At 39.5% G+C, this 20101-nt stretch overlaps 1 protein-coding gene across 37 annotated transcripts in view; it reads right to left on the bottom strand.

Annotated features, from left to right (window-relative positions):
* LOC120952824 (calcium-activated potassium channel slowpoke) overlaps positions 1 to 20101 on the bottom strand; it is a 69692-nt gene that overhangs the window by 6365 nt on the left and 43226 nt on the right. For 4 of the 37 annotated variants that reach the window (XM_049606128.1, XM_049606131.1, XM_049606129.1 and 1 more), the window contains exons 12-22: positions 18532 to 18644; positions 14692 to 14850; positions 14520 to 14596; positions 11118 to 11192; positions 4196 to 4273; positions 2618 to 2650; positions 1808 to 1949; positions 1529 to 1594; positions 697 to 871; positions 401 to 625; positions 16 to 295 (exon numbers count right to left, since the gene is read on the bottom strand). In XM_049606128.1, the coding sequence (XP_049462085.1) occupies positions 16 to 295; positions 401 to 625; positions 697 to 871; positions 1529 to 1594; positions 1808 to 1949; positions 2618 to 2650; positions 4196 to 4273; positions 11118 to 11192; positions 14520 to 14596; positions 14692 to 14850; positions 18532 to 18644 (1423 nt within the window). Of the gene's footprint in view, positions 1 to 15; positions 296 to 400; positions 626 to 696; positions 872 to 1528; positions 1595 to 1807; positions 1950 to 2617; positions 2651 to 4195; positions 4274 to 6339; positions 6364 to 8129; positions 8181 to 11117; positions 11193 to 13779; positions 13816 to 14519; positions 14597 to 14691; positions 14851 to 16709; positions 16823 to 18531; positions 18645 to 20101 lie in introns of all 37 variants that reach the window. The other 33 variants (XM_049606152.1, XM_049606149.1, XM_049606151.1 and 30 more) reach the window with 23 other exon arrangements.

The following is a 20101-nucleotide window of genomic DNA, read 5'->3' as shown; positions in this document are numbered from 1 at the left end:
TCCAGCCATATTTACCTGTTATCATGGGCACATTGGCGCCATACACGGAACCGCGACGCTGCAGAACTATTGGACTACCTACAGGAGTTAAATTGTCTTGCTCGGAGCCTCGCTGGCTTAGCACGCCTATCGTGTCGTCGAATGTCATGGCCTTAATGTTCAGCGATGCCAAAATGGCTTCCTTGTCGGCTAGCGTTGGGTCATCGTTGCTAGGAACTTTCGCTGACAAAATGCAGCACATATCACATAGGTTGACGTTGACGGCACGGAGATCTGCTCTACTGAGAGGCGAGCCCTGATTGGCGTGAGGGATTAAAAACAAAACCAGGTAAGATACTTTATGTTCTAACCTCTGCCCCCATAGGTCCTCCCGACACGTGAAGGACGAGGTGCTACTTACATTCAGCACGGAGATTTTGGGAAGATTCTGCAGCATCTTCCACTCTCGTCGGATGTATTCGACCGATCCTACGATGACGACGTGTTTCAGTTCGTGATAGTGAAAGTTGGACGCACGCAATGGCATCACCAAGTTTCGCAGTCCTATCAGCGGCGAGTCTGGATCGGCAAACAGACACACGACCACGTGTCCGTTCAGTACGGTCATGGCCGCCTGGTTTCGATCCTACAACATGACATTCGTTCGTGAGTAGAAAATTCAACATACTTGCTCGGCCTGCTACCTTTCCCACTTACCAAGATGCATTCCTCCAGGCTTTTGGCCGGGCTCCAGTGGAACATGCCCGTCGAATCGTACTTCATTTCCGTTTTTTCGAAGTCGAAGTCCTTCGACTGATCGTCGGCGATGCCCGCCTGGAGCGTGACTCCGTTTTGACTCTGCGCACCGGAACCGCTGCCGCGACTTGTGGGCCTACAGTGGAAGGGGTGTTTTAAAATGAGCACAATTGTACTAAAATACTTGCGCTAATGGTCCTACAAGCGAACAACTACAATATAAGCGTTCAGATACGGTAACGAAACGAAATGTTGTTCAAACCATACTGAGCAACGAAATAATTAAGTACACTAGTGGAAGCAGGAAGGAGGGAAGGATCAACCTACATCCATATACTCCAATGTGGCAAGGAATGGTAAATACAATCAAACCAACAAAAATTAAAAAAAGAAAAAAAGAACATAATTTAGGACACCCCTGTCTACCGATAAAGTAACAATGAAAAATCAATCAATCATTCAAGCAAATGAAACGACCGCAACTATCTTTAGTGAAATGGAAACCAAAAGCAATACAATTCTGACAATTGTAAAAAAACACTACAAGTGGTTGTGACAGTTTTTTAACACGTATTCAAAACCATACATAAAACTGGGGGAAGAAAAACGGGTGAGAAGTGTTGAACCAACTATTAAAATGCATTGAGCAAAATCAAACCAAATCAACCAAACAACAACAATAACAAAAGAAAGAAAGGAAGTACAGAGCAAAAAACGGGGAGTATTTCTATCTCAAAGTGGTACAATGAACAATCAAAATCAAGACGCAAGGAAACATAGTGTTGGTGCATACATTAGCTTTTTCACTTCGTAAGCGAGTTGATAGCCAGCGTACGGGCTTGGTTCTGTTTCGGGTGGCCTGAAAAAATACCAGCATTCGGTAGGTGTGAGATGTTTCGCTTCAACTCAAGTCACATGTCCTCTAAAACATGATCTTATTGTTCAACTCATTTCAATCGTCCCCCATCAAAGGGAGTGAATATTAAAAGAAACGCGCACAAGTACTGGTTGGGAAGAGAGTGAGACCACTCTAACCCACACAATTAGGGGAGGGGGAGGATATTGAACCTACCTGTTATACGTCGACGGTGATATTAAGTTGTCCGGTGGTTGCCTATTTACATTGGGCTTTACTTTGTTAACTTGTTTCGTCGAGTTTAGCATCTGGTTGGAGCCGGTCATCGATACATTGCTTCGTCTATTACGATTGATCACTAAATACGGGAAGAAGGTATAAAGAAGCAAGCAAGGCGCGAATTAGTACAGCTTTGGTTGCTATGTACGTCTAGATCGATGCAGGGTCCAGATAGATAATGGGACAGAAACTCGGTACAACGTCAGAATAATAGTATAACATCGTTTGAAAGTGGTACGGTACATAGCAGGGCGCCATTTGACCTGTACACATCTATGTTGCACGACACTGAAAATGATTCAACAAACATGTTTACATACAACGAGAAAGAAGAAAGAAGGATCGTCTAAAAGGGAACGTACAAGTAGAAAAGGATTGGTTGAAGGATACACATAAGGGAGCTGGTGGATAGATAACAAAAGGGTTTAGTTTAAGTAAGCAGTATTTACACATTGCAAAACGAAATTGCTAACAAAACACAAAGACGGACGGAAGAAAGAGACACAAAAGTGTTGGTAAAGAGAAGAGAAAAAGTCTAGTACGAGAAGATGTAACTGCTAGAAGAGACAGGGGTTTCAAAAGAAAAGCATAACAGAGAAACAGACATCAGAGAGATAGTTTCGGTGAAAAAAAAAGAAGTACGAAACATTTACAGATAGAGTTTTACGTAAAAGAAAGAGAACAGTTAATTAGAGTATAATTGTCCCACAGAAAAAAAAGGAGAAGAACAGTTCAGATGACACTCACAATTTATGTCCTCCCGATCCCGCGTAATATCGCCTTGGGTGTGCGAATGGATGGTTCGATTCGGTCCACGTATCGGTATCCGTGTCACGACGGGTATCAGTTTTGGTATGGTGTGCGCAACATTAATGGTGTTTTGCAAGGGATGAGTGTTTTGCACACGCACACAAACGCACACACGCACGATATGAGAGCGTTGATGGTGGTGGGCAATCGGTTGATGAATGCGGTTTGATCGCACGTGCGATACGTACACACGGTGCATATGGGGTTTGATTTTGTATATGTGTGATGGAAGGTGTGTTTTCGTTTGAAAGATTGGTTTGTGTATGGTTTGGAGCAAGGGGTTAGAAAAAAGAATAACGGAATGCACATTAGTCATGATGTTCGGTCGTCGGCCATCGCACGCTTTGCTAAAGATATAGGTAATATAATTATATCTTCCATCGTCGATACATTATACGGCAACGGGTATAATGGTTCGCACGACTTGTCGATACGCTTAACAACTCTATAGTAGTAAATCAAAATGGGTTAGAAACGAAATATGCCGGTATAAAAGCAAAACGGTGAAATAACGGAACGGAACAAAACAACACTCCTACGTAAAAGCGAGCACAACAGTGAAATCTCAAAGTAGAGGTAAAACAAAAATAGAAGAACAAGCGTTTAAGCATGCAATCAGTTGACCAAAGCATCTACGCCATTTTAAGTGTTTAGTTTCAATCCTAGGCAAAGAGGCAACTATCTTTGTAACTGTCTGCAAACTGATCGGACAGACAGATGTAGAAAGACTATACGAAATAGATTATACTGTTGGGGACATTTGTTTAAATTGGAAAAAATAAGCAAATAGATTATATTGTGAGACTGATTCAGTAAGGTTTATATTCAAAGGATTCGATGTATTTTCTTACAATGATGTTGTATGCTCCTGTTTTTGTGTCCAATTATATTTACTTTTGTTTTGCTAATATCTTACACTACTCTGAAACACTTTTTTTGTTTTTGGTTTTATGTTGATTATATTCAATCGAGCAGCGTAATAGAAAGATTTCATATTTTTACGATGCATAAATTAATTTTCAAAGGCTATTTTTATGTCAAATTCTGTGGTAGTTTACAAATCCGAAACAAAACCGAAAATGTATGCCGAGAGAGAAAAAAAATACTTGGATTTAATCTGGGTTTGCCGAAATTATACCATCAAATTTATACTAGTACACTTACTGGTCAACGGAAGTATGTGTGTGAGTGTGTATGTGTGGGGATGCTTGTTTGGGAGGTTTGAGAGTAGAGAATTAAAACCAAAACCTTGTAACAGCTAACGGAATCATTACTTCAACGAAACAAACGGTGAATTTTGGGCGTATTGTTAAACGCTAGAAAAGAACAATAAAAACAATGTGGGGAACGTGTTTGCGCTGCGAGCTCGAGGCGTGAGAAAGACGGATAATCAAACCAAAACGCAACACAAAACAGACAACTGAAATCGAACTGAAACGCTGGATACAAGAGAAGACAATAGAAACGTTGCAACAAGCAGGATATGGAAGAGATCGGCAAGAAAGATCAGTTTACCCGATGAAATTCCACGAACATGCACCCGCTTCGGAAGTTCCGGTGGGGTGAACGTGGGAGCAGGATGGTGACCGTCGTCTGCAAAAGTCATACAAACAAGAGCTCTAAAGTTTGTTCGCTAAAGCTGTCCACCGCGTAATGGCGTGTGGATTTGCGGAATGTTGTTGTTGTTTTAACAACAAAAGCCAAAACAAAACAAGAGAAGAACGGAACAAACAAACAAAAAGTCTCAAAAAACAACTGGAACGTAGAAAAGAAAATACTATTACAAAATTGCTAGTTTTCAAAATATGAACCATTTCATAGAAGAAAAAAAAACAAACAAAAAAAAAAACACGGTACAATTGCTATTCGTCAAAGAGATAAAATCGAAAAGCTAAACGGGTGTGTTTGTGTGTGTCAAAAAAGAGACAAAAGTAGGAGGAAAAAGTAAATGCAGCACTATAGTCAGTGATTTAATTGCTCTTGCAGATATTGAAAGCGATTGAAAAGCACAAGGTATCAAAAACACAGTTCTCGAAAAGTAAGCACTTCAAAGCAGTGTCGTTCACACTCACTACGCTCTTAATTCATGTTTGTAAGCCAATTGGTAGATGTAAAAAAGCATAACAGCAATAGCATGAACAGAAAACTGAATGATCAATACATAGCTAACTGTTCTAAACATGAAACTGATGAAGGAAAAAAAAAAGTTTTTTTTATACATAAGTTCGCACCTCCCAAAAAATGATGGCATTAGCAGTTTGATGTCTGTGTGTGACACGGGTGTGCAATAATTTATACTAGGCGTGAATCTATACAATTGTAGCGCGCATCGATTGACTATAACAACACATCCGAAACAGAAGCAACCGATAAAAAAAAAAACAATAAAAGCGCTCAGAGCAGTATTACAGGTCCTACTGTTTCTATAGAAAGTATAATGCGTTCAAGCATAATGCTTATAACAGGCAGAGCAGCTAAACCTATGCATACATACACATACACACGCACATTTAAACATACACACATACGATGCAGAGGGTGAAGGAGGGCGCACAATGATCAAAGCGAAACGAATAACTGGGCGAACCTAGCGAGAAGGATCACAAAGATGCACAATGATCAGCTGAATGATGGCTGTAAACGTGTATGCGTGAGAACTGCGAGCATTGATTGGGTGATGCTAATGGGTGGGCCATGGAAAATTGTCTCTTTTTATTCGGAAAAGTGAACGGATTGGATTTGTTTTTTGTTTTGAATTTTCATTTGCTTAGCTATTTAGTATTTAGTGAATTGCGGACTACTACCGGATACGGTGATGGCTATGTTAAAATAGTGTGAACAAAAGGATCAATCTACTATGTTCTACGGCTATAATGCGAGTACACCTTTAGCTACATGGTGTGTGGTGGTGTCGGAGTGTTCGTACTCTACTTAAGCTTTTGTGATTTTGTTGTTTTCTTTTATGTTTACATTGGAAATCATTTAGATATTATAGCTCAGGCCGGATGTGGTAGTGTAATGCTTGAACAAATTCGCTTAACCGATAATTCAGACTAATTGTTCGGTGTAGATTCACAGGGCGAATTATCGGCCAAATTCAGCGAAACGAGCTCCTCCCTTAGCACATTAAAGTAAGGCCAATTGGTATGAAGCCATCCTTTTGTCCCATAAATATATAGACGCAACGTTGTATCTTTTTTTGGTTTGCTACATTAGTTTACACCCCGTTCTCTGTAGCAGAATATACGGACGCTTGTGACCATATATTTTATGCGGCTTTTAGGCAATGTTGGCAACCGCCACAGAACAATATACCGAATGCCAATTCAACTGGTGGTGTGGTGATGCTCAGCACAACACTGGACGTGCTCGTACGCAAAAGCGCTGCGCAGCTATGTGTGTGTAATCAAGCTCTCGTTTATTTGTGTATAATACACACAAGTGCATTTTTGCAATATGCACTTTTTTATGCAGCGAAAAGTAAAACAAATCAAAATTAAAATATCCTAAAACCCTCCCTATTGCGCGCACACACTCACAATATTGGGGAGCACTTGAAAAAACAAAACGAACATGTATGTTCAATTGGCTTCGCTTAACTTTCGCTCTATATACTACGGCGTGTATGCATATATAATATGGGATGATGAACAACTTACGTGTTGGATGTAAGAAATCGTCGGCTATAGATCGTGGTAAATGAGTTTGATTGTTTGTTTTGTGACAATGCATTCGTTTTTTTTATGGTGATGTTAATCAACAATGAATGTTTAACGTTGGCACCCAAAGATTCGTTTTTCGTTGGTCATTGGAAGGTGCAACACGAGATATAGAAATTGGTTGCAAGGAGGAAAAAAGGGGGGAAAATGATCATAATCAGTTCACAGCGGACAGTATTATCGTGGCTAATGCGATCGTGAACTCCTGGGTAAAGACACACGAAAGGGTGTGTGGGAGAGGAGTAGAGTTCGGTTTTGGGGCAGGTTATGCATGACAAATCTATCCCACTGTAGATATTTCTGAGCCAAATTTTGCCAAATGTTTGCCTCTTTTGTACGAGTTAGAATTGAGCTCAGCTTAGCAATTGAGCACGTTTCAGCTAGCCGAATGGAGACACAGCCAATAGGGTGTACATTTTTAGTTGATTTGTTTTTCAAAGTGATTTACTCTACAGAAGACGATTTGACACTCGCAAGGACACAAAGAACGAACGAACTAGTAATTAGGAACAGAAAATATACGCTGAGATTACGACAGGTATCACAATACATGTAATATATAAAACAAAGCGACACGGTAACAACACAGTTTTTGAACGGTCTAATATCATAGTCGCGAGTAGACAGAGTCTTTCTCACACGCTGCTGACTGAATTGTGTACTGAATGATACGACTTCAAACTCCAGCAGCATCAGCAGCAGCAGCACGTTTACTCCACAGTACAAAACACGAAGAGCAATGCACGCCTAGTGCGTGTTTGCGGCCCAACATCCGTTCGGCAATGCGAAACTATTTGCAAACAATTTTAGCCACCACATCTTTTTCCGGCCCATTTTTTGTGTGTAAATAGTTTCGAACAGCGCGGCGTGAATGTACTGCGTGACGCGAGCACGGCATAAAAAAATAGGGCCCAAAAATGTTCCTAACGGCACGGTGGAGCCGCGTGTACTACATTTGACTTGAATCATTTGCCTTTCCTAGGCCGAAGGAACATTTTCGTGCGATCGATCCTCATTAAGTCAGTATGGACGGGAGGAAGGAGACAGGAGAGAAACCGATCATTTTTATATTTTGGATGGAATACTATGAGACGTGAAAACAGGGAAATTGTTAAACATATAAAACGGGAATGAATTGACTGCAATTGACTTTCATTACTGTAGATACTTGACTGTTCTAGTGGTTTGTTTTTTGTTTTACAAGATCAACCATCTAATAGTACACGGAAACATACACTGACACTGATGAATCGGGATCGGTAGGGTGCGTGCATGTGTGTGTGTGTATGTGGGAGAGGGAGAAGGGGGAAAGACGTTGTACATAGGATGGGAAAAGAGGTTATACAAAAAAGTCGGACAACTAACGCCTGACATTGAAACTTCCGCAGTTTATGATGGTAAAGGGAAAGGGATTGGAAAGAAAAAAAAACATTGAATACACGACAAAAAACGACACGACAGAGCTATTTGAGAAAAGGGAGGCCCTATAATCACGCACACACACACGCACGCGGGCGCGGCCACCCGAGTGGGCGGGTGTCCGTCCGGGGGATCCGGTCGTGCTATTCTATGGGAATATATTCCGTTCAAAACCAGTAACAGAAGAGGATAACGAAAAACATACACAATATACATCATAGCATCGACTGATAAATAGTTACCTAACATGATTATTATTGTGATTATTATTATTATAAGTTTGAGGTTTGAGTTATTACAATCATACGTACTTGCACGTCCAACAATCTGAATCGCTCGGACGCCCTTTCTGAACGTTGCCACTATGTTAGCAGTGCGTGCAGTTATGGAATTTGGGGAAAGACAAAACGTTACACAATTACGGCAATGAAAGCGGTTATCCGTCACCCGAAATTGTTTGTATGTTTGTTTGTTTTTTAATAATTATTGTTTGGTATGAATCGAATCACATAAAAGAAGTTTGCAGTTTCGTGTGATTACACCGCGGCAGAGGTAGACGTGCGCAATATGGAATCGAACCGAATTGAACACGGTAACCGATGGGAAGAGATAAAGAAAAAGAGAAAAAGTATCAATAGTAAGATTGCGTTAACAGAACTAGATGAGATTGGAGCAAAACTGGGAAAGAATGACGCTAGTTTAACGGTCAGGGTAATCTTGTAGTGAACTTTTCTTGCGGAAAGGAAAGCGCTGCTTCATTAGACCGAGTCAGACGACCGATAACAAGGGGATGAAGATTGGTGATACGCAGCGAATGGGTATTGGTGGATGGTGTCTGCGGACTAATTTAGCGGACTTCGAGTCTCGCTAAAGAGAGAGGTTGTTTTTGTCTATTGTATGGTGATTTAGAGCGGTAGATAGAGAGAGGGGGAATGTTGAGATTTCAACGATTCGACAATTCGAAATCAGAGGAAGTGTACGACCAACCATGTTTGAGAAACGACCTATAATTGCTTCTGGCAGAAGCGGTACGGATAGCTGAAAATTGACATCAGTAGGTACGAACACTGTACTGGACATCACAGAAGCTTTAAATCCTGATCCTATCACGTTGCGCTGAACGTAGCAAAACGAGTGTCCAGAACAAACCATTGTCAATAGAAAAAAGCACGCAGAATGTTCTCCTTCTTGTTAGTTTTAAAAGGCTTCCCATTTATCTATGGGAATGTTCTCCATCTTGTTAATTTTAAAAGGCTTCCCATTTATCTATGATTATTTACAAAACATTCAGCTGATATCCAGTACATAAAGTTACACACAATGGGAAATGTACACAGGGCATTGACATTTTGGTTCATTCAAATGAGATATTCCATGCACAGTATAGGTAAGTTATTTAAAACATTGATTTGGAATATTTACAACGATTCTTCGTACAAGTAAACAGTTTGTTTTTACTAGATATTGGACGAAACCACACTTCGATGTACACGTCTCATTCACTAATTACACATTGTATTTATATATTTCTTTTTATATAGACTTTGAGCCTATTGGCTGTATTTGCCTCTCGATGATACGATCAATGTATCATTTGCTCGACTGTATGCCACTGCAGTAGCTATCACCCAACACAATTGCATTCAGCCGAAGGTATTTTGTATATTGCAATACCACGTATATCATCTGATTGTAGACCTATTTAATCGCATTACTATCACGTGGAAGCAATGATCAACGATACAGTTTGAGGAAGCTCTGTTACACCGGGATCATCGTATAAAACAGAAAACAAAACTAACAATCATTGCTTTGCAATTCAACATCGATATACAGTCAAACAAAACAAAAACACAAAGCCGCATATTTAGTCGTGCTGCGTATAACCTCAGCTTAACACTTCGTAAATAGTTAATTGCAATGATTTGAATTTGGACCAGTGCTATTACTTGTCAACTGTAAAGGAAATTGTTTGGGCTTCAAAAACTCGTGCCTAACATGTTAGCACAGGGGCTTGCTGACATCATCCACATCATATTATAGCTTCCTATTTTGCAGACTGATACGAAAAGTTTTATGAGCAAGCTTTCAACGACTTAAAATAGCTGATACTTTTGTTGAAATTTTATGTTAAACTACACAGTCCTTAGACGAGGTTAAGGGACAATTTTTTTCTTCATTAAAATTGCGCAATGCAATTGTTAGCTTCAACATTTCTATGGTTGGTCTAGTGAAATCGTGTTGCATTTGGAGAAAGAACTTGTTGTGTTGGCAGGCCTCATGCAACAGGCTCAGAAAGTGAGAACCACTAGTGTGCTAAGTTCGTCAAGACGTGGGCCGTGGCGTGCTGAACTGAAACTGTTTGAAACCATAACTGGCAATCTATCTGGGGTTTATACTAGAGCATCCAACTTTAAACAGAAAGGTTCGTTTGCAAATTTTGTGGGAGTGTTAATTTATTCTTCAAATCAAAAGAATGGTTGAAAGGCGGCCTCTGCATTGAGCACAAGAAGTAAAGATTTGGGAGCAAAATGTCAGCTATTTTAAATCTGAGGAATAGCATGGTAGCGTTTAAACAAACAGAGAGTTTATAGTTTGGTTCGTTTAAGGGGGTTTATTAGTGCGTAAGCAATTGATTTAAAATGAACAAAACCTATAACATAACGAAGGAATACAGCCTAACAAAATAGCAGTTGTTTTTCTTAACGTAACTTATTTAGGTGAAAATAGAATAAGCCAACCAAATAACCATCGAAACAAGTTTTTTGTATGCCTGTTTCTGGGTTGGGAGGATTCAACAACACAAAAAGTAAACACACTTTTCAATTAACGTATCAGATTTGGCTGAAATATGCAGATAGCAGTAAGAAAGGCATAAAGTAACACACATACAAATCAATATACAAAGACAAACAGATCAACGAATAAGTGGTTAGAATCGATAATGTTAAGTAGCGTTAAGAGATAGGGAACAGTTCCAGCAGAGTAGCAGTGGTAGTAGTAGTAGTATTAGTAGTAGTAGTAACAGTATTATTAGTAGTAGCAGTAGAGCATGAATAGATAGAACTTTACAGAACGGAGGCCAAACTAAAACGGGTTTTGGTAAACGAAAACGGAAGATGTTAGAGCTGGTCGGTAAAATCATACATTCACTAGCAATGTTAAACTTTAATGGCAATGTGGAAGGGTAATTGTGTTCCTAGTAGTTTCAAGAACAAATAACTGAGGTATTATAGGCGGGAAATAGTAATACGTTTGCATATACAATATACATTTGCCTTGAATGTTTGGTATCGTACCGTCGATGTAAGTGTGACAGGCGGAGTTAAGGCCCTGTTTTACCATTCCTGTCTGCATCATAATCATGCCCACATCTGAAAGGCGTACATGTATAATAAGAGAAAACGATATTTCGATAAATAAAACAAAGTACTGCAGTCCATGGTACGGAATCGACTGGAGAGCGCTGGCGCTGATGGTGAAATAAGGGATCGAAAACCAGACTGTGGCAAACTTGCGCGTGGGGCGGAATGATGATGGCGATGGATGATGGGAGAGTGGTAGCAGTGTGATGCCGCTTGATGCAAACCGTGTGACGCGCATATCGGACGAGTTGATGGCTACATGGGCACGGCATATACAATATACACGAGTATCGCTGCTGTAAGATTTATTACACTAAATTTGAGCAACAAAATATGGCATACATGAAACCCTCGCAACAGCACAACAACACTTCCCCTTTCCCCATGGAACCTAATACCTTTGTACAGTGAGCTGAGCTTTGTCGCTAGCCAGAACAATTATGCGCAGCACATCTTAGCATGGCATCTGCAATACCAACGGCATAATAGACGGCAGATGCTTACCGTTGCGATTAGGCTAGGACGATATAGCTAGAATAAGTATTACACTTCCCCTTTCTCGCTTGCATCGATTAGCAATTAGACAGATAGTTGAGGAAGGTATCCCTTACGATGTTATACCTAATGCATACAATATCGCTTCTGTTTTCCGAATTATCTTCCGATAACGATTGGCTTAGATAGAGTATTCTACGACAGAGATGATGTTACTTGAATGTTATTCATGCTATTATTACAAGATGTGTAGAAGATGGCGTTCGGGAACGATGTAGGTACAGGTACGACAGTTTTCGTATTCATCTACTCAAATTAATTCGTGCTGAATTACCAAGCATTCATGCAGAACGTAAGAAAGAAAACAACATATGTTCGTTTGGGTTGTATGTGGGTATTGAGCATGTTTATAATGAACTTGTAGAAGCGTTTACTTCGAAGGAGCGCATTTGGGAATCTTTCCAGACTACGGAACTTCTTTCGTCCCAAATAATCATGCAATCATTGCCACTGATATGACGACAACGTTTGTAATCATTAACAGAAACCATCGTAAGCACAGGTATGAGCTATACGGATCATATGCTCTTTAAAATTGGCTGGACATTTGGCGTATATTACACACAGTGCAATGACATGAAATTCATTCATCATCGAAATGGCGTTAACGATTCGTATTAGCTTAATGATTTTACAAAAAAAGAAAGAAAAACTATAGTCAATAATGTGTCAATTATTAATGCTCATGAGTGGTGTTTCGGGCCTATCGGTAACACTAATCCAGGGAGCAATGTATATGTATGTGGGAAGTAAGTGCATGTGCCCTGTATAATAGCAAGTTCCTCAAGATACAGACGATGGTTGAAGGAGACCTTCACAAACATACTAAGATGAACACCAAGAGAATAGAAAATAATTAGATACAAAGTATTGATCTTTAACCAAGTCTGGCTTTTTTTTTGCTTGTCAGTCTGACTTAACACAGTGAATGCTTAAATGACTTGAAAGGGAAAAAAAGGTATTAACGCTGTAAAGGTTCAGATGTGCTGCAATGTACCATCCCTTTTCCATTTCCTTAATTTTCTTTTACTGTTAGTTGCTACTTGTGTGAAATGTTACAGTAATAAATTCGTAGAAATGTACATTACTTGAAGTATTTCCTTATTGCTAGTGAGTTATCAAAGCGCAAAACATTGAAAACGCACAAATGCTCTATCGCTTGGTAAACGAAACCAACATCCGACATTTATCGGTAGCCCCCTGAGTACATAACGAACAATTTATACAGAGTCTCGTAAGAAAAGGAAATTTGAATCTGAAAAATTTACAACAAAAAAAAAAACAAAATACTAAAAAAGCGCCCACTGTTTACTGCAGCAAATAGTTAAAAATCAATACTACAAATTACTGGTTATACTTGTTAGAAGAGAGTGAAAAATTTATCAGTGATAGTAATGAAAGAGTATAAGAGATAGATAGATAGATAGGTAAAGAGAGAGAGATAAAGAGAGTGAAAAATTTACAGCATCCAATGCGTCAAAATTCCTCCTATTTACAGTGCAATAATGTCTGCATTGAGGAACATTGAGCTAGTCTTACGCTCGCTTTACATATGCGCTCGGAAGGAAGATGTGTGTTTGTGTGTATGTTTTTTTGTTGTTTTATATTTAAGTATACCAATGAATTATCTAGAATGGCACTCATTAAGACGAAAGTAAATCAAGCTTTCATGTAAATACGGTCTAAAATAGTGTACTGAAGAAACTGAAGCATGTTTGTACGTGTAGTTAAGAAACTGAAACACGCTTATTTTACTAGCGAAACGTTTCGCACTTCGGAAAGTGTCACATGATTGACTGATCAAAATGCAAATCGTAGCAATCTTAACCAAAATGTTGAAACAAGAGAAAGAAATGCAAATGTGTTACTAGTACTGAAACGATAACTGTTCGGTAAAGAAGACAACTAGAAGACGGGAAGAACGGGAAATCATACGCCCGTAAAGGTATTGGAAATGAGTAAATGAAGTTACGCAAAAATTCATCTAACTAAAAACGAGAGTAATTGAGAAAAAAAGGTGAAACTTATGCAATTGCTTTACCTAGATCACCTATTTTCGTCCTGGTTTGTGCCGTCACTGTACAATGCGTTACGAACACACATACACATATAAAAACACACACACATACGAAAAACACAAACAGATTCGGTTTCATTTTGTTCATGTTCATTCGGGGGTTCAATCCGTTTGATGATCGGAAGCCACGCATCGCATGTGTAAGAGGGCGGCCATTTTCATTTGGTGGACGATTTTTTGTGTGTGTGTATGATTTATTTGTTTGTCAACAGTATTAAGTTCAGCGAAGAATGTTTCATTTCGGGGTCGCCAAGAGAATAAAAATAATTAGAAAAGATTATCATTGTGGTGAGTATCCGGGTGGTCGGTTGGTATGCATATCTATCAAAAACGGGCAAGGCGTTTGTAGGGTTGGTTGGTATGGTATGGGACGGGTAGACCTGTTACTGAGAGGAATTGGAACTAGGGCATGGAGTAACGTGTAAGAAACAAGTTAGAACTATACAGAAGGGATAGTAGTAAGTAAGTCGCTGGTAAAACCGGTCCAGGTTTTGTATCTTAGTCGCCTTGCTGACACTATGGGCACCGTTACACCCTTGCGACGATCTCTCCACTCCCATTCACTCGACGAAAATTGAGACGGGTACCAATGTCGACGAAACAAGCAGAGACGAGTTTACACTTTTAATCGAGACGTTCTTGTCGGTAGACTGTGTTTCTGGGAATTAGTATGGAAATGGGAGGTCGATTCAACGTATACTTACAGTTTTTGCATTTGCATTTCTTTATCAGCGTTTCATCTTTGATGTCGTCATGGCACGCTTTGCAGTAGAACCACGCACTGAAATCAGGAAGAAAAAAGCGAAAGTCTCGTTTTACTACAGATGTCCATGACGTTACCGTACCGACCACCGAAGGTCACTGCCATTTTCTCACCGCTTCACTTCGTCGGCACTCTGCGCTATGAAAAAGCCTTGCGTGTTGGCTAGAATTTTTGCACCCCGAGGATTGATGGAGATCTTGCTGTCGTTGCCTTCCTCACCTCCCTTGATCTCGATGGCTAGCAGTAACAGTTTAAGCTTGGTGAAGCATAGCCTAACGTCGCGAACGTAATGGAAAAGCAGGTGAGTTAGTGAAACGATTGAAACAAACGTCCCGTGTACACTGTTACAAGTGACAAGTGGTGAGATCTGCTCTCGAAGAATGTACATAACCGCACAACTATCAATTGTGCACTAGAACAGGAGGAGAACATACAGATAGAAAGGGGAAAGCATGCAAGGATGGTTCACTAATACTACTACTACAGACATGACAACAACTACTACTGATGTTTAACGATTGTTACTACGAATAAGTGATCTAACGAGTGAGTGTTGGGTAGTAGCGGCCATTACAAATGTTTATGTGACTATGTGCATGATCGGGGTTGTTGTTTGAAGTGAGAGCAGAGTACATGTATGGGAGGACTTCAGCTTAGCTGCTACTGACACACAGCTATTCGCGCTACATTCTATCAGCAGGAGTACTACGCAATCGGATACGGACAATTGGGTAATGCTGTATTATACACAACGTCTGGACAATGTCATTATTGGTCAAGTGTAGTCCATCGCCAAGCGCTGCCTCAGGACGATCATATACATACAAGCACTATGGTACACTACGCAGCGACTAACGGGAGAAGTAGCTACCTCAGACACTCCGATGAGCATAAGCAGGAGGATACACACTACGGCAATGGGATCAGTAGGAGTGATAGCTTAGTTTACTACAAGCTTTTACGCTTCATCGTTTCAAACAGGCATGGCACAACAGCGACGATGTTATAGTGAAACGATTTTTTTTCGACCAGGATATCGATACAGTGGAACGGTGGAATGACACGTTGGCGGACGGGACGAATGTTGACAATAGCTTGCTTGCTCGATCTATGGCAGTTAATCTAGCGTTCGAATGGTGTTCTAAATAGATGAAGATGACTGAAGAGATGGAGAGAAAAGTAAACGTGTCGAAGCTATGCTGCGGTGGTGCCTGCCCACTATCGAACTGCTGCGAGCTCGTTTGGGCTCAGCTCAACTAATCGAGCGAGCTGCTAGAGGGTTGCTTGATTTTTTTATGGTTTAGCGAAGCCTTTGGCACAACGCTTCAAAAACAGAGGGTCTTTGAAACACACACCAGGAAAGCTCATCTACTGACAAACTGGTTAGTAGTGAATGTGGTCTAAGGAGAGCCACGAAACAGTAGCTATTTGTACGGTCTATTGGAACGGGAAAACTAATGTAGTTAACAAAGGTAACACAACACAATCAAGAGTAGAATAGAAAAGATGTTAAACTATTAGAGAAGGAAAGTAGGTGTCCGGTAACGTCAAACATATAATCAGGTCGGCCTAATGTTTTCTGGTACATAATTTGGAACTGTTGCAGTTTTTGAGTAAGTGTTTTCTCTTACTGCACAAACTATTCTCGTGATTCAACAGATTTACAATAATACGTTCATGATGTTGGAGTTAATGTTGAAAATTATAACGATAGTTGTGAAATAGTCCAGTGCAAATAGTACAGTCATCATTTGTCAACACTTCACTATATGGTTGAGTAATAACATTAGTAGCAACATTTCCTGTACCATCTTCAGTGATTGTCGCTAGGCTGAGTACTAGCATGAGGCTAGAATTTTGTAGCAGTGTCATTGTCAAAAGTCATAACAGAATGCGTAAGATTAATAGTGATAGTAATTAGTAAATAGCAATACTGGAGAAGAAAAGTGAGAAGTAGTAACAGTAAATATACTAGGATCGTAAATAAACACTAAGAGAAGTAAGAGAAAGAGAGTTTACTAGTAGAGATAGAAAGGGGGTAAATGTCACAGTACAGACGGCTAACTGTGTCAGTGGTATGAAACCGATAAAACGAATGTTAGTTAGTTTTTAGCAAAAACGGGACTCTTACTCGCTGGCTTGTGGAAAAGTCATGCCGGTAAAAGAAGGTGATAAGGTTTCGGTATACATCTCACATCCGGTACCCTGTAGGTAATCATTTTGCCAGGCCTGTGTATCTGGCGACTGCAATTAGTAGAGATACGGGAAAGATAGAAAAAGAGAGAAGAAAAGAAAGAAAGATAACAAAAGCGAAAACAGGATATGATGGCAAAGGAGTCGAATTCGGTCCGAACAGGTTTTTTTCTCTTTTTCGGGCCCAACTCTGACAGCTGAAGGTAATTTGACGTTCCAGTAACCCTCGCTTGGGAGACAAAAAGCGTTACAGAACAAACATAGCTTCTCGTTGAATTGAATCTATCCAACTCATAGCTAACAAAGTCATGTAATAGTAGAATGGGGTGGGGGGGATGAGATGGGGCAAGCTTCGATCCCTTTATACTTCTACTTGTTCGTGGTCAATTTTGTCTAGTCGGTGCCAAATAAATCGTCCTCTGTCGATAAGGATTGAACACAACAGCAAGAATCAGGCAATTTCAGTAAGCTCTAGAGATACATCCAAATCTCTTAAGTTGACGATTTTTGAATGAAATTTAAATGAAATCAAAAGTGTCGATTATTAGAGGGGGGCTCAAGTTTTGCTTTCGTTGAACTATATAGCTGTATCAGACGATAAAATACAATTTTTATACTTGCATTGTATTTTCGCAGTTAGTCTGAATCTTATCTGAAAAGGGTAAGAAATTATAATGAAATATGCATGAAATGAAATACTCACAAACTTCTGTACACACATTCACAGACGAAATAATGCTAAATTATTGTAAATGTAAAAATAACTTCCTTTTGTCAACAGGCTACCTGCCGAGAATGCCAGAGTAACCATGCCTTGTCGTGAAATGCGAAAGCGAACATTCACTATTAAAGAACAATTGGTACACGAGTGGGCAAAGAGCACCGTACACATGGTGCATAGTTGTTTCACGGGTGTGAAACTATATTGTGTGCCACCAACCGATAGAAGCGAAGGGGAAACGATGGGAAACGAATGAACCTGCCTGGACGCACATTCAACAACCAAGAGAAGCATATAAGTGACGTATTTATTACCCAACTGAACGATTTACTCCTAAACATCGAAAGCAATGGCAAAAACAGGGTTTCCATTATAGAGCTGTGAAATCATTTTGTAGTGTAATTGTAGTAATAGTAGTAGTATTAGCAGTAGTATTAGACATGTAATGGAATTGAACTGAAGCCATAATGTCGATATCACACCGATAATTCATTGTGGGTGTGATGATTCGCTATCGTATCAGCGATCAGGGATAGTGTACACTTTGGGCCCGTTGTCCTGTTATGGAAATGTAGAGACTGAATCAAATTCCATTGCTGTTTGTAGTGTTGTATGTTTGGAGTGGTTAAACATTCTCAGTGATCAGTGTACGTATTTTGTTTATTACATATATGCATATCCAAGTGCTCTGATGTAGCACCATACGGGTGGCGCACTACTAGTGAGTTGCATGGACCAAATGTAAACCAAAAAAGGTAGTATAATTCACATAAACGGTGAAACATAAGAATGGTGAAAGCGCCAATTAATCAACAAAAGTTACAATGGCAGCAGTTGTGGATAGCATACGCACAATTCACACACACACACATAGACATAAAAAATATTTAGACACACAGGACGAAGAAATTGGACGAAGAAAGAGAGACAGATAGAGAGAGAGAGGAGAGAGATTGTGTATGTAACAGATATATAGAGACAAAGAATGACAGAGAAAGAGAGATAGTGTGACTGTGGCGTATTTCTGGGGTAGACTTACTCTGTTGCCTGCGCAAACGGCATACCAATGAAAGATGGACTCAGTGTTTCGGTGTACATTTCCATCCCCGTGCCCCTGAGATAATCATTCGTCCATACTTGCATGTCTGGCGACTACAAAAGTTTGGGAGCGAGTTGGAAGTTGAAATATCATTTTACAGAGAATGAAAAATTAGGATGATCGTACGCAAAATGAACTAGAGCAAGAGAGCATCTGTAACAACCGTAGTGCGGGGTCAAGACGTTTCGTTCTTTAGTAGTGGGAGACACAGTGTACAGCTTACTTGTAACATAAAGTATTGTCTTACGTTTTATGAAAACAAAACAACAACAAAAACATACAAAAACGGATACACGAAAAGGACAAAGGACAAAGAAGTAAGGTTCGTTCGTTTGCTAGGACCAAACTGAGAAAAGAAAGATAGCAAGCAGATTTTTATGAGTGATGATGTGGAATTGCGAGAGACTGCAGTATGAGCGGCAACAGCTGTTTGCAGAAGTGGCATTGTTTGCAAAAAAACAACAATACTTGATCTACAGTGACTTGTAAGAAAATAACCACCACGGCGGTACGATCGTTGGATAGGAGAAGTACGAAATTATGCACGTTCGATGTTATGAAAATTAAAAACTGTAGCACTGAACAATCATGTTTCTCTCAAACCTTCTATACTGCAAGAGCAGTGTTAGCCTTTTCATTCAGCTGTATTGGAAACGAAACGATTCTAGGACGCTCGTTTTATCAATTCTATTAGATTCATACATACTGACAAATGAGTGCGAGATATGTATAGAAAAGAGAAAAACAGAGCAAAAGTTACATACCATATTTGCTTAGGTGGGGAAAGAAGTACTTAACATTACAGGTTTATTAGCTTGATATGGGATAGAGGAACCAGTAGGTATTCAGTTGATCATGTTGCAAATTACTTCACAAATGAAGAGTTAAACAAAACAAGCTTCATCCATTGGCTATCTGTTTAAAGAAAAACTTGAACCACAGTACTGGTTCTGTATTCTGGAAGATTGCAAATTTCATACTAATATAAAATTTCTCTAACTGTTATCATATTAAACGATAAGAGTACAAGTAGGGAAAAATATAAAAGTGAAAAGTTACAATATATGTTTTGGATAACAATAATAACACCAACAGCAGTAGCAACGACTGCCTGCAACGTGTGAAGCAACTATGCACTAATGTTTTATTAATATAGGAAATAATTATAATTCCTCCAACTGCTGCTCCTGCCACTATTGGAATTGTTACTGTGTATTACCGCTTCACTGATTGACGGATCATACAGATTGATCGATAATCAGATTATTATACACTTGAGCAAATTAAACTACATACTACGCACATTTAGAAAAGTACTGAGATCAAAGGAAAACAAATTGTTCTAGCGTACAGCGTCCACATTTTTAGCATAGTTGCTGATATGAATAATCGATTATTGGTTAATTATTTTATTATTTTGTTTGGAGGCATTGTTTGGTTAGTTTGTGTAGAATTTTTACTGTTGCTGTTTGATAAAATAATAATTAATCAAATACTACAAACTACCACT

The sequence above is a fragment of the Anopheles coluzzii genome, chromosome 2 (assembly GCF_943734685.1).
Source record: "Anopheles coluzzii chromosome 2, AcolN3, whole genome shotgun sequence".
NCBI lineage: Eukaryota > Metazoa > Arthropoda > Insecta > Diptera > Culicidae > Anopheles > Anopheles coluzzii.
This window is presented reverse-complemented; position numbering and strand designations above follow the sequence as displayed.